This window comes from Ursus americanus, chromosome 34 (assembly GCF_024610735.1).
Source record: "Ursus americanus isolate L20-20 chromosome 34, mUrsAme1.1.p, whole genome shotgun sequence".
NCBI lineage: Eukaryota > Metazoa > Chordata > Mammalia > Carnivora > Ursidae > Ursus > Ursus americanus.
Window position 1 is genome coordinate 27812226 of NC_142160.1, and position 24604 is coordinate 27836829.

The 24604-nt window shown below is 33.7% G+C and overlaps 1 protein-coding gene across 2 annotated transcripts in view; it reads left to right on the forward strand.

Annotated features, from left to right (window-relative positions):
• The window catches only part of ERCC6L2 (ERCC excision repair 6 like 2), a 149634-nt gene that overhangs the window by 45331 nt on the left and 79699 nt on the right, over positions 1-24604 (forward strand). For both annotated transcript variants that reach the window (XM_087858836.1, XM_045780841.2), the window contains exons 4-9: positions 8164-8357; positions 15321-15482; positions 15892-16099; positions 19226-19366; positions 20395-20508; positions 21680-21799. In XM_087858836.1, the coding sequence (XP_087714962.1) occupies positions 8164-8357; positions 15321-15482; positions 15892-16099; positions 19226-19366; positions 20395-20508; positions 21680-21799 (939 nt within the window). The remainder of the gene's footprint in view (positions 1-8163; positions 8358-15320; positions 15483-15891; positions 16100-19225; positions 19367-20394; positions 20509-21679; positions 21800-24604) is intronic.

Sequence of the window (24604 nt, forward strand, 5' to 3'; positions counted from 1 at the left end):
AGCCAACCAAATAGGAGAAAATATTTGCAAATCGTATATATGATAAGCGGTTAATATCCAAAATAAACCAATTTTTTTTTTTTTTGCCTTTGCTCTTGGAGTTACATTAAAAAAATCATCACCAAGACCATAGTCAAGGAGCTTATTGCCTATGTATTCTAGGAGTTTTATGGTTTCGGGTCTTACATTCAAGTCTTTAATCCATTTCATGTTTTGTGTGTTGTATAAGATTTCTTTTTCTTTTGCTGTAGCTGTATAGTTTACCCAACACCATTCATTGACATGACTATCCTTTCTTATTGGATATTTTTGCCTCCTGTGTCATAAATTGATTGGCCATATAAGTGTGGGTTATTTTATTTTGTTCCAGTGATCTATGTGTCTCTTGTTATGTAGTAGCATACTGTTTGCTTACTATAGCTTTGTAAAACAGTTTGAAGTGAGGGAGTATAATTCAGCTTTGTTGTTCTTTCTCAAGATTGCTTTGGCTATTCGTGGTCTTTTATGGTTCTATACAAATTTTAGGATTGTTATATTCTGTGAGAAATGTCATTGGAATTTTATAGGGATTGAATTGAATCTGTAGATTGCTTTGTGTGTACGTTTCAACAACATTTGTTCTTCCGATCCATAGCATGGAATATTTTTCCATTTTTTTGTGTCTTCTCTAGTTTCTTTTTTGAAAGATTTATTTATTTAATTCGCTGAGCACAGTGTCTAATGCCCGGCTCAGTCCCAGGACCCCAAGATCATGACCTGAGCCAAAATCAATTTGGCCACTCAACTGACTGAACTACCCAGGTGCCCCTTCTGTGGTTTATCAATGGCTTGTAGTTTTCAGCGTCCAGGTCTTTTACCTCCTTCGTTAAATTTATCCCTAGATATTTTACTCGTTTTGATGTAATTATAAATGAGATTTTTTTTCATTGCTGTTTCTGATAGTTTGTTGTTAGTATATAGAAAAGCAACAGATTTTTGTATATTGATTTTGTTTCCCGCAACTATACAAAACTTGTTTATTCTAACAGGGGTTTTTTTGGTGGAGTCTTTAGTGTCTCTATATGCAATATCATGTCATATGCAAACACTGACATTTTTCTTCTTACTTTCTAATTTGGATTTCCTTCCTCCCTCCCCCCTTCCTTCCTTCCTTCCTTCCTTCCTTCCTTCCTTCCTTCCTTCCTTCCTTCCTTCCTTCCTTCCCTCCTTCCTAATTGGTCTGCCTAGGACTTCCAATACTATATTGAATAAAAGTGGTGAGAGTGAGCATCCTTGTCTTGTTCTTGATCTTAGAGGAAAAGTTTTCATCTTTCACCATTGAGTATAATATTAGTTGTGGCTTGTTATATGGCCTTTATTGTGTTGAAGTACTTTCCCTCTATACTTTGTTGAGAGTTTTTATCATAAATGGATGTTGAGATCATCTACTGAGATGATCATGTGATCTTTCTTCTTCTTCTTCTTCTTCTTCTTCTTCTTCTTCTTCTTCTTCTTCTTCAAGATTTTATTTATTTATTTGACAGAGAGAGTAACAGCCAGCGAGAGAGAGGGAACACAAGCAGGGGGACTGGGAGAGGAAGAAGCAGGCTCCCAGTGGAGGAGCCTGATGCAGGGCTCCATCCCATAATGCTGGGATCACGCCCTGAGCTGAAGGCAGACCCTGAACGACTGAGCCACCCAGGCCCCTGTTCTTCATTTTGTTAATGTGCTGTGTCATATGATTGATTTGCAGATGTTGAACAACATTAACATCCCATCCTTGCATCCCTGGAATAAAACCCATTTGATCATGGTGTATGATCCTTTTGATGTATTTCTGAATTCACTTAGCTGATATTTTGCAGAGGATTTTTGTAACTAAGTTCATCAAGGATGTTGACTTTTAATTCTCCTTTGTTGTGGTGTCCTTGTTTGGCTTTGGTATCAGGGTATAATGATGGACTTGTAAAATGAATTCTCTCCTATTTTTTAGAAAAGTTTGAGGAGGATTTGTATTGACTCTTCTTTGAATGTTCAGTAGAATTCACCACTGAACCACTGGACTTTTGTTTGTGGGATGTTTTTGATTACTGATTAAAAAATCAGTAGTAATTTATCTTACTAGTAATTGGTCTATTCAGATTCTCTGTTTCTTTGTTATTCAGTCATGGAGGGTTGTAGTTTTTAGAAAATATACATTTCTTTTAGATTTTCCAATTTGTTAGCACAAAATTGTTCATAGTACCCTCTTATGATTCTTTGTATGTGTGTGGTATCAGTTATAATATCTCTTCCATTTCTGATTTTATTTGAGCCCTCTCTATTTTTGTGGTGAGTCTAGCTAAAGTTTTATCAGTTTTATATTTTCAAAGAAGCAGCTCCTAGTTTTACTGATTTTTTTTATGTCTTTTTAGTCTCTATTTTATTTATTTCCATTCTGATCTTTGTTATTTCTTTCTTCTAACTTTGGGCTTTATTTGTTCTTCTTTCTAGTTCTTCGAGGTGTAAAGTTAGGTTGTTTATTTGAGATTTTTCTTATTTTGGAGGGTAGGCATAGATCGCTGTGAAATTCCCTCTCAGAACTGCTTTTCTGCATCCTATATATTTGGTATGTCTTATTTCCATTTTTGTTTGTCTCAAAGTATTTTTTTTTAATTTCTTCTTTGACCCTTTGGTTGTTCAATAACATGTTGTTTATTTAATTTCTTGTGTTACTGATTTTAGCTATTCTGACAAGTGTGAGGTGATATTATAGTTTTGATTTGTATTTCCCTGATGAGTGATATTGAGCATCTTTTCATGTGTCTGTTGACCATCTGTATGTCTTCTTTGGAAAAAATGTCTATTCATGTGTTCTGCCCACTTTTTAATTGGATTATTTGTTTTTTGGGCGTTGAGTTTTGTAAGTTCCTTATTTTGGATACCAACTCTTTATCAGATGTCATTTGCAGATATATTCTCCCATTCCATAGGTTGCCTTTTAGTTTTGTTGATTGTTTCCTTCACTGTGCAGAAGATTTTTATTTTGATAAAGTCCCAATAGTTTATTTTTGCTTTTGTTTCCCTTGCCTTTGGAGATATACCTAGAAAAAAGTTGCTGAGGCCAGTGTCAAAGAAGTGACTGTGTTCTCCTCTAGGTTTATTATGGTTTCAAGTCTCACATTTAGATCTTTAATCCATTTTGAATTTATTTTTGTGTATGGTGTAAGAAAGTAGTACAGTTTCATCCTTTTGCATGTTGCTGCTCAGTTTTCTGAACACTATTTATTGAAGAGACTGTCTTTTTCCCATTGGATATTTTTTCCAGCTTTGTTGAAGATTAGTTGACCATATACTTGTGGATTTGTTTCTGGGTTTTCTACTCTGTCCTATTGATCTGTGTGTCTATTTTTGTGCCAGTACCATACCGTCTTGATCACTACAGCTTTGTAATATAACTTGAAGTCTGGAATTGTGATGCCTCCAGCTTTGCTCTTCCTTTTTTAAGGTTGCTTTGATTATTCAGGGTCTTTTGTGATTCCATACAAATTCTAGGATTTTGTTGTAGCTCTGTCAAACATTCTGTTGGTATTTTGATAAGGGATTGTGTTAAATGTCTAGATTGCTTTGGGTAGTATAGACATTTTAAAAATATTTGTTCTTCTATCCTTGAGCATGGAATGTTTTTCCATTTCTTTGTGTCATCTTCAGTTTCTTTCAACAGTGTTTTATCGTTTTCAGAGTAGAGGTCCTTAATCTCTTTGGTTAGGTTTATTCCTAGGTATCTTACTGTTTTGGGTGCAGTTGTAAATGGGATTGATTCCTTAATTTCTCTTTGTGCTGCTTCATTATTGGTGCATAGAAATTCAATGGATTTCTATGTTGATTTTGTATCCTGTGACTTTAATGAATTAGTTTAGCAGTTTTTTGGGCAGCGTCTTTAAGGTTTCTCATATGTAGTATCACGTCATCTGCAAATAGTGAAAGTTTTACTTCTTCATTACCAATTTGGATGCCTTTTATTTCTTTTTGTTGTCTGTTTGCTGTGGCTAGGACTTCCAGTACTATGTTAAATAACTGTTGAAAAGTGAACATCCGTGTCTTTTCCTGATCATAGAGGAAAAGCTCTCAGTTTTTCCCCATTGAGGTTGATGTTAGCTGTGGGATTTTAATATATAGCTTTTATTATGTTGAGGTATATGTCCTCTAAACCTACCTTGTTGAGGGTTTTTATCACGAGTAGCATGTTGATTAATCTCTACGTATTTGTGAATTCTTGAGTTTTCTTTTGTAATTGTTTTCTAGTTTCATACCTTTGTGCTTGAAAGATGCTTGATATGATTTTAGTCTTTTTAAATTTATTAAGACTTGTTTTGTGTCCTCACATATATGGTCTATACCAGAAAATGTTACAGGTGCGCTTGAGAAGAATGCATATTCTGCTGCTTTGGGATCGAATATTCTGTATATACCTATTAAGTCCAACTGCTCTAATGTATCATTTAAGGTGTAACATATATTTGATAAATTCCACTTACTTTATTTTTTTACTGTTCTTAATAATTGATTTACTGTTTGGGCACTTGGGTGGCTCAGTTGGTTACGTGTCTAATTCATGATTTTGGCTCAGGTCATGATCTCATGTGTCATGAGATCAAGCCCTAAGTCGGGCTTCGTGCTCAGTGGGGAGTCTGCTTGAGTTCTCTCCTTTGCCTCTCCCCCAACTCATGTGCATGTGCTTGCTCGCTCTCTCTCTCTCTCTCGTAAATAAATCTTTAAAAACATTAATTGATTTACTGCTCATTTTATTCTTTTACTTATATTTCTACAGATACTTATACTTTTACTTGTCATTTCCATTTTCTTCCCTTATTTACTTTTCTTGTTTAATTGAAAGATTTGATATTTATTGGTTTGCTGCCCATTAATTTAAGTGATATTGTTTTATAATTTTCTATTTTTTTTAAAAAAATTTATTTATTGACAGAGAGAGACACAGCGAGAGAAGGAACACAAGCAGGGGGAGTGGGAGAGGGAGAAGTAGGCTCCCTGATGTGGGGCTCGATCCCAGGACCCTGGGATCGTGACCTGAGCCAAAGGCAGACGCTTAACAACTGAGCCACCCAGGTGCCCCTATAATTTTCTGTTTTTGAAGAATGTCTGGTTTTGGTGTAATTCTTATGCTGCTTTTCTAAAAAAAGATTTAGGTAAATCCATGACTAGAATGGATTCTAAACTTAAATTCCCATATATTAAATAGCCACAACATTCCAAAGGGAAAAGTTATCAATTATACATAATAGTGTTAAATTAATTAGGTTTGGCATTTTTGAAAGAATTAACATTATAGAGGTAATTACAGGGAATAGTTTTTAGAACTTTGAGTTATATAGCAAAAATTTCAATTTTGTGGTCTGTAATTTCTCTCTACATAAAGGTACATGCTGTTTTTCACTTTAATTTCTCACATCCTTTCAGGACCTTTGCTTTGGCCCTATTTGTCTGTTGTTGTTTTCTGAATATACATTGCTGTTCCTAACCTGGCAGTGACAAGCATGGTTGCATTTATTATTTTATTTATCACTTGAACACCTTTGTTTTTTAAATGCTATACAAAGGTCTGGAAATACAGTGGTAAATGAGAGCCATATGTCTCACAGTCATGGACTTTCTAAATTGTAGTACCAATGTGATATATAATGGTAGTTACAAGTTTTGGCATTAGACAGACATGGGTTCAAATACTTATTTTGACACCTAATAGCAGTATGACCTTGGGTGTGTTATTTAACATCTCTACACCTTAGTTTCTCATCTCATCTCATCCTCTAGAAACGAAATGCTAAATATTTCTACTTGATAGCATTTCTATGTAAATTCCTTGAATTAATATTTGTCAACTACTTTGCACAGCCCTTGGCATACAGCAAGTGCTCAATAATGATATGGTAATTATTGTGAATACTATAACACTTCTACTACGAAAATCATTGCACATGAAAAACATCTTTGGATATTTTGTCACAGTCCACGTCAATTATTTTTCTAAGGCCATAGTGCATAAAGAATCAAACTTTAAAAGTATGCCTTTCAATAATTGAGATAGATTTGTTGAAAGAGATAAAAGTAATTTAGTATTCTCTAGTTGAACGATTAAATGTGGCCTCTGTTGATTTTAGTAATATTTAAGTGAGCAAATTTTAATTTTGTTTATATTTTAGATCTAGTTTTACAAAATTGTTTCTTCACTTCAGAATAACAAATGGAGTTGCTTTGTGTACAGTGATTTAGCAACTGGACACTGCTTTCATTTTATTGTTTTGGCATCTTTTGCTTAAGTAAGGCTTATTAAATGAAATATTCACAGCATGATAGTAAATACTTTACATTCTTCTTCTTATATACTTTCTCTGGACTTTGTAAATGGCATAATTCAGTTCTCTGACCTCTTTTAGTATTAAGTTACTGAACCATTTTATTTACCTTTTGCAATTTCAAAGACCAATAATTAAGAAATGTCTTAATTTTAAAACTTTTTGAATCTTAGGGCTGATTCTAGGAATCTTTAGATTCATTGCCAACCTTGATGAATGATACCTGAAGTGGAAAACTGCTCAAAGTGTGCAATAGAGTTTGGACCCATCGTTTTTGTCTTGTAATATACAAAAATAGGGGAGGGGGAGACTATACTTGGACTAAGTACTTGGATCCCAAATTTTGTATTTGAAGGTAGGGCAATAATGGAATTCATAGGATAAACTCCAAACCAAAAGGCAAAAGTATTTGAGATGAATCAAGTATGACAGGAAAGTATTTATGTGCATTTGATGATGAGTGGAAAAAGGAACTCTTACATTGAGTAGGTTAATCTTCTGGTTTTTTTTTCTTCTTTCTGTTTCCAAAACAGTCAGGTTTGACTTCTTACAGCTAACAAATGGCCTACCTGAAATATTTCACAGAAGAGAGAGCAAGATTTAGACTAGTATTATGCTATTTAATTTTTTGCTAAACTGAAATTTTCAGTATGTTTAATTGGTTCATCTTTATCAAGTAGGACAAATATAAAACTTTAGGGCAGAAACTTGTAACATTATTAAATATAATAGCTTAGAAGTAGTGATAACAGTGTGGAATAAAAACATTAAAAAATTAAAATGGGTGATGACAACAGGATTTGGGGTTAATTTAGAGGGAAGATTAGTGGAACCCCAACATTCATTCAAGACTAAACAGATATGTTGTTAATCTTGATAAGGACTGCTTTGGTTGGAGGGGTTAGGACAGAAGTCATATTAATTCAAGAGAGAACAGGAGGAAAGTAAGTAAAAGCAATAAGTATTGATAACGCCTGAGTATCACTGCTAGAAAGGCAATAAAGTAATGGGGGATAGCTAAAGATAGATGTAGGGTTAAGGAAGGGGATTTTGGGTATTGTTTTGTTTTTTAACCCTGGGAAATACTAGAACTTACCAGCTTGTGGATGGATATGGTTTATTAAAAAGGGAAAGTTAGTTACATAGGGGAGATTTGGGGCAGTTTCTCCAGCACTGACTTTACGTTGACAAGAAGTGATGGCAGCCACTGTATAAGTTTAGGCTTGTCTTTAGATAAGAACATGGTTAGTTCATCCATGGTAATGTGTAGGAGGCCAGAATGTATGAAAATAAATATAGGTAGGTTATTGATCTAATGAGAAAAGAGGTAGAGGTTTTCTTCAAATTGCTTCAGTTTTTTAATGAATTTTCCAGGTCTTCAGCTGACAGTATCTAAGAGAAGGAAAGAGGAATTGGACTAGGGGAGTACAAAGGAAAGAGAGCTTCAGAAAACCATATATTTCAAGAAAAAAACCTGTCCTGCTTTACATATTTATATTATCCACTTGGCTCTTGAAGTTATTATTCGGGTCCTGATTAAACTCTTTTCTCTGTTTTGGAGAATTGTTTCTCTCTTACCTCTCAGCTCCTTTTGGGGGGGGGGAAATAAAAAGCAGTTCTTTCTTTGGGCAAAGTTAGATATCTGTTTTATCCTAATAAAAACAAAATATTTTTTGACAGCCATTTATATCCACATATATCCAGTCACTAAGTTGTATTTATTCTTATTAATTGCAGTGTCAAAAATTAAAGAAAAGGACTATTGATATTCCAGATTTCACTTTTTCTCATTTTTAAAAAAAATATAATTTTGTTTTTCATCTTCTTTTAGATGTTTTTAATAGTTGCTCCTCTTTCTGTCCTCTACAACTGGAGGGATGAATTGGACACCTGGGGATATTTCAGAGTCACTGTTTTACATGGTAACAAAAAAGACAATGAACTGATTCGTGTAAAGCAGAGGAAATGTGAAATTGCTCTAACAACCTATGAAACGCTACGTTTATGCCTGGAGGAACTTAACAGGTAATGGGAATAATGGAAATGATTGCATTAATATTCTGTTTACATCCATTGTATTTATCCCTTTATATTGTGATTTTTAAAAAAGTTCTAAATATTCCTTAGCATAATTTCATTTCATTTCAGAATTACCGAAATAGTCTATAATAATTTATTTTCTAAAACGGAAGAACCTGAAGGGTGCCTGGGTGGTTCAGTCAATTAAGCATCCCACTCTTGATTTTGGCTCAGGGCATGATCTCAGGGTTGTGGGATTGAGCCCCATGTCAGGCTCTGTGCTGGGCGCGGAGCCTGGTTAAGATTCTTTCTCTCCTTCTCTCCCCCTTCCCATCTCAAAACAAAACAAAACAAAACAAAACAAAAAACAAAACAAAACAAAACAACCTGCATCGGATTTTATACAGTCCATTCTTTTTCCTTTATTCCATCTCCAAACAATGCACGTTAAAGAAGGGTAATACTGTCCTAAATTTTACGCGTATGGCACCTGTAGACTCAGACAGCAATTTTCATGAATGATTTTAATTATAGGAATTTGCTGCGAATGTTGAGTGGCAAAAAATACATATACATATTGAGAATCAGTGTTCCAGGGCTATAAGTACCCAAAAGAAATGAACTGGCTTATGCCTGCCTGTATCTTAAGATTTTAATGGGGCATCTAGAGACATAACTATAAAGCCATGTGAGTGTTATGTTATGTAACAGAGGATGTTGTGGGAGCACACAAGGAACCTAACTCTGCAGCAGAGTGAGGAGAGTTGTCAGGGAGCTTCCCAGAAAAGATAACCTATGAGCTGAGTAATAATTGAAGGATGAGTAAGAGTTGAAGAATGCACGAGTAATGCAGGAAGAGGGAGCAAAGAGCTTTTGCAGAGGCCTTCAACCCACATCATGGCCCACTTTTGAATAAATGAAAGCAGTTCTGATGCTTTCTGTATCTCATGGCTGCAGCATACGTGTAAGAGGGAAGTGGCTGGGAGACAACAACAGTGTGGTAAGCAAGGAACAGATTATAAAAGATATTGAAAGCTGTCTGGAGGATTAGAGGTCTTTATTCTTAGAGTAGTAAAGTGCCCTAGAAATGTTTGCAGTGGATTACTAATATGATAAAAACGGTCAGATTTGCACCTGTCTATCTATTGTGTGTGCAGAGGAAAACCAAACTAAATGGAGAAAGACCAATTAGGAGACTTACTGTGAGCTAAATTGTGTCCCCTCCAAAGTTGTATGTACAAATCCAACCCCAAGGACCTCAGAATGTAACTGTATTTGGAGATAATTTTCTTAAGCAATTAAGTTAAAATGAGGCCATTAAGGTGGCCTAGTCCAGTCTGTCTGGGGGGCTTAGAAGACAAAGAGATACCAGGAAATTGAGTGCACAGAGGGAAGGATACATGGGGACACAGCAAGAAGGCAGCCATCTATCAGCCAAGGAGAGAGGCCTCAGAAGAAACCAAACCTGCCAACACCTTGGTCTTGGATTTCTAGTCTCTAGAACTGTTGTGTCTGGCACATCATAATATTTTTGCTCATCATAGTATTTTTGAGATTCATGCATGTTCTGCGATCATTCTTTTTTAATGCTGAGGTGTATTGCATTTTACGAATATACCACATTTTGTTACCCATTAATTTGAGGATAGATACTTATATTTGAGTTTTCCAGTTTTTGGTTATTATAAGTAAAACTCTAAAGAATATTATTTTTGAAGCCTTTTTTTAAGCATACATTTTCATTTATCTTGGGTAGACACATTTGCATTTCTTGGGGGGAATTGTTGGGTTATGTAAGTGTAGGTTTAATTTTAGAAGAAACTGCCAAACCATTTTCCTGAGTGGTTGTACCTTTCTATTCCAACTAGCAATATATGGGACTTCAGTTGCTTCATATATTCATCAATCTTTGGCATTGTCAGTCTTTTTGTTTTTAGATATTTTAGTGTGTCTCTGGTGGTAGTTTGTTGTATAATTTGCATTTTTCTGAACTATGTATACATGAAAAATATTTATTCTACAGTTGACCTAACAACTGTGTTCTATAAATATGAATAAAGTCAAGTTGGTTAGGGAGTTATTCTTAAGTGTTCTCTGTCTTTACTAAATTTCTGTTGTTTTATAATTTCTGACAGAAAAATGTTGTAATCTTCATATATTTTTAAATTCCTTTCAGTTCTGTCATCTTTTAGTTCATATATTTTGAAGCTCTTATTGGGTACACACTCATTTAAGATTAGTATTTTTTTCTTATGAATTAATCCTTTTATATTAAAAATGTTCCTTTTTATATCTTGAAGTTTTATCTGATATCAATATAGACAATGCAGTCTTCTTATACTTATTTCATGTTTATCATTTTCTATCTTTCTATTTGAATATATTGGTTCTTTATATTTAAAGTGAGCCTTTGTGGTTAATGATAGATCTTGCTTTTTTATCCATTCTGATAACCTGACTTTTATTTGGAGTATTTAGTCCATTTATATTTAATATAATTATTAGTAAGATGGATTTCCATTTTTGTCAGCTCTAGGATTTGATTTTACCTTAGAAGCTAATAGTAGCCTGCTCTTGTTTCATGGATGCTATCGGAAAGATAGTAGTAATAATCTGAGTTATGGAGAAGTTAAGTAACTCACCAAAGCCTACAACAGCTAAGTCATTGATAGACATGAAATTTAAACTTTGACCAACTAACTCCAGAACTTGGAATTTAATTTAATGTATTATATGACCTCAAAAGATGTTCTACATTTACATAAATGTAATAAGATATTCATTCATCATAGCATCAATCATATTTTAATTTTTAATTGTCTACCCCTTTAGACTGTGAGGACTTCGGTGTAGGATAATTTCTGTATTTCAGTGCTTATTACACTTCTAGCACATCATACTTGCTGAATAAATGTTTGTTAAGTAGTTATTTTCTGCGACAGTTACAAATATTAAATAAGAATTCTGAAGTGGAATTTTGTAGCTATGAGTCAGATTTCTATGTAAAATTGAAAAATTAAATTGGTTACAGTATTTGTTATATATAGCTTTCCATTATTTGTTCAAATGGCTTTATTTTCACAAATGTTCAAAATAATATAGATTTCATCCGAGTAAATATTAAGTAATTCTATTTTAGAGTTGCTGCAATCTGGTATTTTATTTTTTTATTGAAGTATAGTTGACACACATGTTATATTAGTTTCAGGTGTATAACAGTGATACAACAAGTTTGTATATTATGCTATGCTCAAATATTAAGTAATTTTTCTGAGAATAGCACTCTGTGATAGAACAGGATTGGACATTGATCATAGATAATCCACAGTGAACACACTATATGAGTGAGGTGTATCTCTTTTTGTTATTATTATTATATGTTTTGCTTCTTTTTTATTTTTATCAAAGTTTTATATGTATATTATTTAAAGAGCCAAATATGAAAAACTGCAATTCACTCCTTCTTGCCACCTCTATTACCTGTTCTTCAGACACAATCACCTTCAATTGTTTTACTTATCTTCCTAGTTTTACCTCCATATCTCTAAAGAACATTTTTATGCCTCAACTTTTAATTTTTTTAATTTTTTAATTTTTTTTTTTTTTTTTTTTAGTTTTCAGCACACCCACTGATTTCTTCTTAAGGAAAATGAGGATTTTGCCTTTCTTTTTCTTACTTTAGGGTGACCTGGCTGGACTATTTTATGGAGTAGGAACTACTATCTAGGAGATCCAGTTGCTTCTTAGACTTGAACATTTGCATAACTCCAATTTCCAGAGGCATCTGGTACCACCAATTCCTAGTTTTTAAAGACCTCAATAATATGACTCAGATTGCTTCTTGGCTTTCTCTACTACTGGCATAGGCTACTGCTTTCTCTGTTTTTGTAAGTCATCTTGTTCATTTTCTTCCCAGCCTCTAAAATTTTATGGTTGTTTTTTCCTCTTTCTCTTTGTTCTTTTGTTCTTTTCAACTTTATATTAAGAAATTATCAAACCTGTAGAAAAATTGAAGTAACAGTATATGAACATCTATATACTTACCACTATATTCACCAGTTTTGTGTGTGTGTGTGTACTCAAATGTTGGCAAAAATATGTTAATACATGTGTCTATGTACAGTGGTGGTATTGAGTCGTTTCAGTAAGTTGTATATAACATGACAGTATTATCTCTAAATATTTTAGCACAGATTTCCTAAAACTAATTATATTTTTTCTTGTACCACATTATCATTGTTACACCTAAGAAAATTAACAGCAATTAAAATTTCCTTACTTTTCTTCGAAATATTGTTAATATCCAACATTTGCAAAGCAGGATTCAATAAATGTTCAAATGATAGATTTGTTGATTAGGTCTGTTTAGTCTCTTCAAATCTGGGACATTCCTTCAACTTCACTTTTTTGTTATATAATATTTTGAGGGAATCAGGCAAGTTGTCTTTTAGGATGTCTCAAATATTAGATTTGTCTATTTACTTTCTCATGGAATTATGTATTCCTTTAACATCTGTATTTCTACAAGCTGATTTTGGTCTAAAGACTTAGATTCAGGTTAAATATTTTTGATAAGAATACTTCATAAGTGATTCCATGGGCTTCATATTACGTTACTTCAGGAGATACTAATGTCAGGTTGTTTCACTATTAATGATGCCAAGTTTGTCCTACAGGCTAAAGAAGTCGTCATCAGAGATTATAAAGTTATGTTTCTCCCTTTACAATTAGAAGTAATTTGTGGATGATACTTTGCCACTATTTGAGTATTCTGAGCCTTCAGTCCTTTTGCTTAGTGGTATTAGCATACAAAATTATTCTTGCCTGAATCAGTTATTTTATTGGGTTTTGCAAAATAATGTTTTCCTGAATTTATCATTTCTTCTGCACTTATTAACTGGCATTCTCCTTTAATTAGGAATTAACTATAATATCAACTAAAAAAGCAGGGCAAATGCTTGATTCTTTGGCCAACTTTCAGACTAAGATTTTGGTGTAATGGTCATCTACAATGATAGCAAAATTTTCCTCCCATCTCCCCCTTTTTTGAGTGTCACTATGGATTAATGGATTAGTGAAATAGATTTGGTTCTATGATAGAATATACCCATTCTAAGTATAGAATGATTTTTAGTAAATTTATAAAGTTGTCATTATCACCACAATCCAGTTTTAGAATATTTCTATCACCTCAAAAAGTTTTTTGCTTCAAGTCAATCTGTGGTCCCATCTCCAGTTTCAAGCAATGCATTCTGCTTTCTGTCTCTATAGATTTGCCTTTTCTGGAAATTTGATGTAAAATGAATCGTTCACTACGTAGTCTTTTGTATTTGCTTTCCTTCACTTAACATCATGATTTTGAGGTCCATCATGTTGTAGCATGTTTCAATAATTTGTTGCTTTTTATTGCTAAACAGTACTGTGATATCTATATACCTCATTTTGTTTATCCATTCATCAATGATTGGACATTTGGGTTGTTTCCAGTTTTTGGCTGTCATGAATAATGCTGCTGTGAACATTTATGTACAAGTCATTGTGTGGGTGTAACTTTTCTTCTTCTTCTTCTTTTTTTTTTTTTTTTGACATACTTAGGAATAGAATTGCTGGGTGTTATGAGAAATTTAATTTTTTAAGAAACTGCCAAATTGTTTTAGAAAAGTAGCTGCACACACACACACAAAAGCAAAAAGCAAAAATAAAAGTAACTTCACTTTCCCAAAAACAGTATATAAGGATTCTTTTCCCCCACATCCTTGTCAACACTTGATATTGTCAATCTTTTTTTGATTATAGCCATTCAGATGGGTTTGTAGTAGTATCTTGTGGTTTTAATTTGTATTTTTTAATGACTAAAGATGTTGAGAATCTTTTATGTACTTATTTGTCCTTCGTATATCTTCTTTGGTTTAATGTCTATTAAATATTTTACCCATCTTTGAAATTAGATTGTTTTAGCTTGTGTTGAGTTGTAATAATTCTTTATATATTCTCTATGTAAGCTCTTTACCAGATTATGATTTGCAAATATTTTCTCCCAGTCTGTAGTATGTCTTTCATTTTCCTATGGTTTCTTTGGAAGAGAAGTTTTTAACTTTAACAAAGTCCAACTTATCAAAATTTTTATTGGTGTCATATCTAAGAAATTTATGCCTAACCCAGAATCACAGGATTTTTCCCCTATGTTTTATAAGTTTTATAGTTTTGGCTCTTATATTTAGGTCTATGATGTGTTTTGAGTTCATTTTTGTTTATGGTGTGAGGTAAGGATCCAAATTTTTTTCATAGAATTTGGGGGTTTTTATTTATTCAGTGTTTTATAATCAGTTATAATCATTATTCTTAATGATGCTCAAATTTTCCAATTAGTTTGGCTTTTGTGTCCTTTGGACATGCCCTCATTTGTCTATGGATACATCTGTGTCTTCTGGCTCTTCACTGTTTCTTCCCCTGCTGCATGTCTGAAATCAGTCATTTCTCCATGGGGTTCTGTTGTTTTGTTTTGTTTTGTTTTAGTGGACTGACTACTATGGGTGCTAATTTCTACTGAGGCAACAATTGATTCTAAACCTTTTTAGCAGACAGAGCTATGTTATATAACTTTTTAAAATCATAAGTTTATTGACATTTTTCATTCAGATTTGACATTACAAGTTTTGCTTTTATATTTCGCTAGTTTATTCTTTTTAAAAATCCCTTTTTTGTCATTTCAGTGATGTTTAAACGAGTTTTTTCATTCCACCATCGTTAAACAGAATCTGTGCCTTTCATCTCCCTACATATTTTATTTTTATGGGTTGTCCAAACCCATGACCATTTAACTAACTGAGAATCCTATTGAATCATCAAAGTGTAAATAGGGAAAAAACTTTAAAGCTTTGTAGAGAAAGCTCCTCTCTAAAAATTATACAGAGTAAGAAAGAGAAGTTTTCTCAACATTCCCCCCCCCCTTTTTTTCTCACTTTGCAGTTTGGAATGGTCAGCTGTCATTGTGGATGAAGCTCATAGAATCAAGAATCCAAAGGCTAGAATAACAGAAGTTATGAAAGCTTTGAAATGTAATGTCCGCATTGGCCTCACTGGAACCATTCTTCAGAACAACATGAAAGAACTGTGGTGTGTTATGGACTGGTGAGTAAAAGCAATTTTTCTGTTTTGGAAAATTTTTAGTATTTCTTTAACTTAATGTTACCTTGTTTGCTAATTAATAGTTTCTTAAAAAAAAAAAAAAAACAACCTGTTTATAGACATGTTTGTCCCAAACACAGTATACAGAGTAGAGAGTCCCATGAATACCTATCTTTTGATATTACTCTTGGTCCCTGAAGTAAATATCTGAACTTATTTACCAATTCTGTCATCTTATAGTTATTTACTGAAACTGTCATAAAGCAAAAGCATTCTCTTTTCTTGCATTTTGTTATTGTTATTATTCATGAACAAGTGACTTAGTATATTTCTTAGGAGCAAAAGAAGTCAATGTGTTTCTTTTTAGATAATTTAATAAAGCTGTCCTATTTTTTAAATTGTCTTTATAAAGGGCTGTGCCAGGACTTTTAGGTAGTAGGATCCACTTCAAGAAGCAGTTTTCTGACCCAGTAGAACATGGTCAGAGACACACAGCAACAAAAAGAGAGCTAGCCACTGGTCGAAAGGCCATGCAAAGGCTTGCAAAGAAGATGTCTGGATGGTTTCTTAGGCGTACCAAGACTCTAATCAAGGATCAGTTGCCTAAAAAGGAAGACCGGGTGAGAACTGCATTTGTTTAAATTATTAATTTCTCATCATTTAATTACTAATTTCTCATCATATTTTATTTTTTTCTGAAAAAAAAATTCCTTTTAAGAAGAAATCTATCTCCTGTGGTATTTTATGAATATAGGTTTTCTGCCTTTGCTCAATGTGGAAAAAAATTATTATATGCAAATTCAGAAAGCATTAATTGAGCCCAGTCTAACAGGTTAGCTAACAGGTTTATTTTTAGTATACATTAAATTCATTTCTTTTATAAGAACGCTTTTGGTATAATTCTTTCTCAATGAAGAAAGAAAAACTCTCTCCCTAATTTGTTTTCTGTTCATATTTTGCCCTTCATATATTTTGCCTACTATCTATAGCCCAGTGTATTCTTCGAGACCTTAATAACAGTAGGACCACAGTGATTAAAGCATTGTTTTATAGGTTTGTTTCTTATAGAATTCTATCTACAGTTATAGAACTAACTTAATTTGAAGAATTTTAGGAAAGTTATTAAATTCTGTTAATTGTTTAAAAATGTAGTGCTCCTCTTTTATAGTTTTTAACCTTGTGGTTCTTCTAACTCAGGTAATGAATAAAGGTTCTATAAATTACTATGAACTAAGCTTAATTAATGTCCCAAATACAGGCAATACTATCAAATACTCTCTAGTCTTAGGATATCCTGTTGATTATTACTTTAAAAAAATAGATTTGAAAGGAAAATATACTGATATATAAGTTGGGGCAATTGACTTTTTGATCAAAAGCAAGTATTACTGTTTACTTGGAATCCTTAATGAACCCCCACTTTTTAAAATATTTTGTGCAATTTTATGTATGTTATTTAGTTGTCTGTCCAGTAGGAGCAATAACTAAATATATGAAGAGAGAATTGTGCACAGAGTGTTTAGAGCTTGGGCTCTGAAATGAAATAATATAGGCTTGAATCCTGGCTCCCCTAGATAGGAGTTTTGTGACCTTGAGCAATTTGCTAAGTCTCCCAAACCTTGGTTTATCTGTTAAATAGGAATGATGATAACAGTGTCTGCCTTACATCATTGCTCTGAAGTGTGTGGCATGTGAGAAGTGTTTAGTAAATGTTACTACATGTTTTAAGGTGCTTAGGAGTAAATTTAACCAAGGAGGTGAAAGACCTATACACTGAAAACTATAAGAAACTGATGAAAGAAATTGTAGAAGGCACAAAAAAAAGGAAGGATACCCATGTTCATGGATTGGAAGAATTAATGTTAAAATAGCCATACTACCCAAAGCCATGTATAGATTCAGTGCAATCCCTATCAAAATTCCTGTGGCATATTTTTTACGGGAATAGAAAAAACATTCCTAAAATTCGTATAGAACCACAGTAGATCCCAAAATAGCCAAAGCAGTCTTGAGAAAGAAAGCAAAGTTGGCAGGCATCACATTTCCTGATTTCACACTATGTTATAAAGCTATAGTAATCAAAACAGTATGGTATTGGCATAAAAAACAGACACATAAATCAGTGGAGTAGAATAGAGAACCCAGAAACAAACCCACACATATACAGTCAACTAATATTTGACAAGGGAGTCAAGAATACTCAGTGAGTAAGAGAAGAAGATACTCTTTTGAATAAGTGGTGGTGGGAAAATTGGATATTCATATGCAAAATAATGCATTTGGACTCCTGTCTTACACCACTCACAAAAATTAACTGGAAATGGATTAAAGATTAAAACACAAGATATAATCTTGCAAACTCCTAGAAGAAAACATGGAAAGAGCTCCTTGACACTGGTCTTGGTGATGATTTTTTAATATGACATCAAAAGTATAAGCAACAAAAGCAAAACTAAAGAAGTGAGACTATGGGTGGTGAGGCGCCTGGGTGGTGCAGTTGGTTAAGCGTCCAACTCTTGGTTTCAGCTCAGGTTGTCATCTCAGGGTCATGAGATCGATTGAGCCCTCCACCAAGCTCAGTGTGCAGTGTGGAGTCTATTTAATACTCTTTCTCCCTCTTCCTCTGCCCCTCACCACCCCCCCTACCCTGCTCTCTCTCTCTCTCTTTAAAATAAATAAACCTTTAAAAAAAAAAAAAGTGAGACTACATCAAACTTAAAAGCTTCTGTACACCAAAAGAAACAATCAACAGAATTTGTCTTTTTTTTGGCAATAGTCTGTTGTGGTGATATAAACATATAAATATTTATAAATAGATGGCTTTTCCTTTTTATTCACATTTTTCAATATCTTATTATGGGTTTTATGACCCTGGTTACATATAGCTACATCTAGACTTTTACCAATTTCCAGTGCTCCTAGAAATACAAGGTAAATTACATCCTGTATAACTTAGTAGCATGATTTTATCAAATTTTCTTTTTTTTTAATTTAGGCACAAAATAGAAACTTGTAGTTGCTTTTATACGTATTTTCTTAATTCTTACCCTTACTAATCTTAGGAATTTATAGTAAGATATCAAATACAAATTGTAATACAAATAGTAATAATAAAGTTTTAAATTGTTTTCTAAGTTTTAAAGGAATTCAGTAAGTGCTCTTCATACCATTGTTCTAAAGTTTTCCTTTTTCTCCTTATCCAGTTTTTTTTTTAGAGATTTTATTTATTTGAGAGATAGAGAGAGAGCACAAACGGGGAGAGGGGCAAAGGGAGAGGGAAAGCAGACTCCCTGCTGAGCAGGGTGCCCGATTGGGGTCAGTCCCCAGACCCTGGGATCATGACCTGAGCTGAAAGCAGATGCTTAACCGACTGAGTCACCCAGGTGCCCCTCCTTATCTAGTTTTTTTTATTTGACCTAAACCATAGTCATTTATTTGCATGATGGGCTAGTAGTATGAAACCCTGAACAGACCTGGAATATATTTAGAAATTTATAAGGAAAACACTTGTTTTTTTGTATTTTGATTCCTTTCAATTGAAAAACAAACTCTATGAGACTTATTTGAAAATAAAGTTATCATTTATATAGTTTAGGGTAGAGTGGGAGAAATTGTCGTAATAATATAGCTAAAAGAAACAGTTTATAAGCAGTTTTCACTCTTACAGTCTTTAAAATCTGATGTGCATTGTGATTATCACTGCTATAAAAAAGTACCAATAATTACCTTGTGTTTCCTCTTGGCAGATGGTGTATTGTTCTCTGACAGATTTTCAGAAAGCTGTCTATCAAACGGTATTAGAAACAAAAGATGTGACATTGATACTTCAGTCTTCTGAGCCTTGTAGCTGCAGCAGCGGCCGGAAAAGGAGAAATTGTTGTTATAAGGCAAGCATTTCTGGGTGGTATCTTCACGTCTTGCTTTTGATTACATAGTTCTCTATTCCAGTGTCAGAGATAAGGAGTAGATAAAATAACTTTTCCTCAGTGTCTTAACTTTAGAAGCCATAAATTAATAAAAAGAAATAGTTTTCAAAAGTATTTTATAATATCAAATAGTAATCATAGCAAAATATAATATTCAAATATCTTTTCAATAAACTGGTTTTTCGGTAGCTCTCAGAAACTAGTAGCTTCAATTTGATATCCTCCCTTTCACCTTTTATTGGGAAGTAGCCTACTTCATCTTGAGACTTCATGTTATTTTCAGAAGTTTCTCCTTATCCCTTAATAGTAAACTTAGTCTTTGATAGTGGGCTTAAAATATTATTCTGATAGAGTATTAATTAATCAAAATTGTATATTGGTATAATGAAGTATTTTATTTTTATTTAGAAACAAATATTAGTTTGTAGTTTTTTAACTTTCTATCTATATTTCCTGCCCTTTTTTTTAACCTCTCTATTTTATTATCAAGTTATCTGTTAAATATCCATGTACATAGAGGGACCCTGAATAAATATTTATCTAGATTGATATTTATTCCATCTCTCATTTATTTTGCTGTTTTTAACCACATCACTTTTTCATAATAGCACAGTTTCCTCGGAAACCTTGGAATATAAATGAGAGGACAGTGAAGGGACAGTGAAGTATAACCCTGCCCCCGTGCCATTTTTTATTACCAGGAACCTCTTAAGGCAGCATTATCTATCACTATGTAACATGAGGGTAGATATTGTCTGGAATGCGGACTTTCTCCTCTCTTTTATTAAAAACATCACCAAAAGCATGATTCCACATTAAGGGATTCATGGATATTTTACATAACAGTTGACCATCATTTTCTCAGAATGTATTGTGCCAGTAGTGACCAGACGATGAACGTTAGTGTAAGTGATACAGTTTATGGAGTCAGTAGTTACATAGCCATTTAGTCCCTTGCTTGTTTTTATTTTCTCTTTCTCTGGTTATAGACCAATTCACATGGCGAAACAGTGAAAACCTTGTATTTCAGTTACCTTGCAGTCCTTCAGAAGGTCGCTAACCATGTTGCACTACTGCAGTCTGCTAGCGCCTCCAAACACCAGGTTCGAGTTGGCTTTTTACATTTCTTTGTGATGCTATTTGGTATAAAGATTTTATATTTGCTATAAAATGTCGTAGCCAAGTATCTTTATTTTTGTATGCCATTTAAGAGGAAACTGACTTGCTCATTTTTAAATTTAGGTGTCAAAGAAGTATATGCTCTTAAGTTTTTTAAGGGAAAATTGAAGCCCACGTTAAAATAATAACTCTTTTTTATGCCTCTGGTAATGTTGCTGTATTTGTTTTCCTAACATGTTTTGATATAATTACTAAGTAAGATATTTGATGAATTGGTCTTATTCCATTAATAATATATCTAACTCCATTTCTCCAACATACTGGATTAAAATGCACTTATAGTAATCTGTATATTAAATATTAGGACTATTTCCCAAGTTGGCAAAAATCAGCAGTTTCAAAGTTTAGACATAAACGCAATCATTTATTTTGATCATTTCAGTTGTATCTTATTTTGGAGCACAATGTAGATTTAAAAAAAATCTTTAAGCCTTCTTTCTTTCTTTCTTTCTTTCTTTCTTTCTTTATTATTTTCTTGGGCTTTTTTATATAATGATTTTATATTTTCTTTTTGTGCTATAGTCTTTCTGCTGTTCAAATATAATTTTAAAATCTAATAAGCATTTAATATTGTTCTTCGATAGTACTATTTGCTCTTTGGTAAGTATTTGATTCCTTGTTTTAGAGATTATAAAAATAATGATAAAATTATTAGTCCTATCATTATCTCAGAACTTATCAAAGCCATATATGATTAACATTATCACTTTAAGGTTTTCTCAATTATTAGTCTGACTTAAAGAAGGTAAATATCTTCAGGGGGCGCCTGGGTGGCTCAGTCATTAAGCGTCTGCCTTCGGCTCAGGGCGTGATCCCGGCGTTCTGGGATCGAGCCCCGCATCAGGCTCCTCCGCTGGGAGCCTGCTTCTTCCTTTCCCACTCCCTCTGCTTGTGTTCCCTCTCTCGCTGGCTGTCTCTCTCTCTCTGTCAAATAAATAAATAAATAAGTCTTTAAAAAACAATCTTAAAAAAAAAAAGGTAATATCTTCAAAGTAATATATTCCTTCTAAATAGAATGTTCATAAACAATCTCAATTTATATACGTATAAATGTGTTAAGTTGAAATTTCTTTTCTTCTGTCTTTTCCTACTAAGGAAACGCTTATCAAAAGGATATGTGATCAGGTATTTTCCAAGTTCCCAGATTTTGTGCAGAAAAGCAAAGATGCAGCCTTTGAAACCCTTTCTGACCCAAAATACAGTGGGAAAATGAAGGTAAGTTCTCTTCTTTCAGGCTGCACACACATAAGGGTACACAAAATATTTATCAGTGGTATTACAGGGACACTAACTAATCAGAACAGATACCCGATCATTCAGAAGAGACTGGCCAAAGACAACTGATGTAGCCTTGTCAGCATTTACTAGCTTACAATGAACCATGCATGCAGGGGGTTTTCAATACGTGGTTACATCAAATATACTTCAGACTTTCCTTATTGATTTATTAGATGTATGCCCTCTTAAAAATGTATGCTGTTGCCACACATATAATAGTTTGTCTTCAAATGTTTAAGGAGATTATCTACCAGAAATATAAATTCTAATGCCAAATACAAGGATGAGGATAGGCAGTAGCTCAAAATTAGAGAAAGAAACTTCTTAAAGAGTTCAAGGTGGAGAAGACCTCTATGTCTAGACTGAATTTTCTGCCTCTTGTTTTTACTTGCCAGTCTGTACTGGAAGGTTGCTAAGTCTCTTTTGTAGCAAGGGAGCATGTTTTGTACACTAGGAAACTGGCCTGTGGGTGCTGGTCTTGGTGATGCATTACTAAGGGAGCGTGGGAAAAGTAAGGCTAGGTTCTCCAGCCTTGACCCAGGCCTCAGAGCATGGCCTGTGACAGCTGCTTGAATTTGCTGATAGCTTCCAGCCTTTTTGCAGCCACTTTGTTTGTTTAACTCTTTAGTAACTATCAAGAATCTTTATTTATGGATTCAGAGATGATTACTGAACAATTCCCAACATTATGGTTTAATTAAGAAGAAAGTAAGTTATTTCTTTTGGCTAAATAAATAAATAATTTGAAGTAGTCAGGTGGTTGTTTTCTTAAAATCTTAGAAGTATTTTTAGCAGTTAATCTACATACACTCATAGTTTAGCTTGCTTGGACCTCTGAATTCAGTGAAATAAAATAAAAACCAAAAAGATTACCTTAAAAACTTGTGTATGTATTTTTTATTGAGATATAATTGACATATAACATTATATTAGTTTTAGGTATACAACATAATTATTTGATATATGTGTATATGGCAAAATGATTATCACAATAAGTTTAGTTAATACCCATCACCACACACAGTCTTTTTTATTGTGATGAGAGCTTTTAAGATCTACTCTTTTAGCAACATTCAAGTATGTAATATAGTGTTAACTATAGTCACCATGCTGTACATTAAATCCCCAGTACTTATAACTGGAAGTTTGTACCTTTTGACCACCTTCACCCATTTTGCCCACCTCCACCCCCTGCTTCTGGCAACCGCCAATCTGTTCTCTGTACTTACAAATACAAACATTTTTTTTTTTTTTTAGATTCCACATATAGGTGAGATCATAGGTTATTTTTTTCTCTCTCTCTCTTATTTCATTTAGCATAATGCCCTTCATGTTGTTGCAAATGCCAGGATTTCCTTCCTTTTTATGTCTCCATATTCCATTATATATGTATATATCACATTTCTTTACCCGTTAATCTGTCAACAGACACTTAACATTTTTCCATGTCTTGGCTGTTGTAAACAGTGCTGCAGTAAACATGGGGTTGCAGATGTCTTATTGAAATCTATTTCATTCTTTTGCATGAAGCTCTTCAGTTTTCCCAGCACCATTTATTGAAGAGAGTATCTTTTCCCCCATTGTATATTCTTAGCTCCTTTGTCATTAATTAATTGGCTGTATATGTGTGGCTTTATTTCTGGGCTTTCTATTTTGTTTCATTGATCTGTATGTCTGTCTTATGACAATACCATACTGTTTTGATTACAATAACTTTGTGGTATAGTTTGAAATCAGGAAGTGTGATGCCTCCAATTTTTTTGCTCTTTCTCAAGATTGCTTTTACTCTTTGGGGTTTTTTGTGCTTCCATGCAAATTTTAGTATTGTTTGTTCTATTTCTGTGGAAAATGCCATTGGAATTTTGATGGGGATTGCATTGAATGTATAGATGCTTTGAGCAGTATGGACATTTTACATTAGTTCCCAACCTAATTGTTGCTGGAGGCTGGGTAGGTGTCTGTGTATATGAAAGAAGCCTGTAATTTATTTATTTTGTGAGAGAACACCAACAAGACAGACTGATGATAATAACCTAGGGTTATATTTTTAAGATTGTGTTTCATCATTTGGTTGTAACATCATCTGGTGATTTAGTGATACAGAATTTATAGGCATATAATCTATTGCCTGCAGAGAGAGTTAAGAAATCCAAGTTGTATGTATGTCTTGAATTCAGGTGATAAAAGATACTAGTTCTACTTCTCTTATTATGGGTCAGCCTGCAGCTGTAATTTATTTGTTGATGTAATGCTCCTTGTAGCCTTCATACCCTCAACACTACAATCATGAACTTAACCTCTTTCTCTTATATGTGAAGGTCTTTCTTTTTTTTTTTTTTTTTTTTTTAAGATTTTATTTATTTATTCGACAGAGATAGAGACAGCCAGCGAGAGAGGGAACACAAGCAGGGGGAGTGGGAGAGGAAGAAGCAGGCTCATAGCGGAGGAGCCTGATTTGGGGCTCGATCCCAGAACGCCGGGATCACGCCCTGAGCCGAAGGCAGACGCTTAACCGCTGTGCCACCCAGGCGCCCCGTGAAGGTCTTTCTTGATCTCAACTACTATTCAAGTGGATGGTCACAAGTTGCACTTACTCCTCTGACAAGAATCCTCATTTTCCCTTCCCTTGGGAAATACCACAGAGCCACTTACTGTGGGGGGTGGGGAAAAAGACTTAGGAAACCCAATTTAGTGCTATTGGGACCATATAGGGGTCATGTTCATCTCTAGGCCTGACTAATT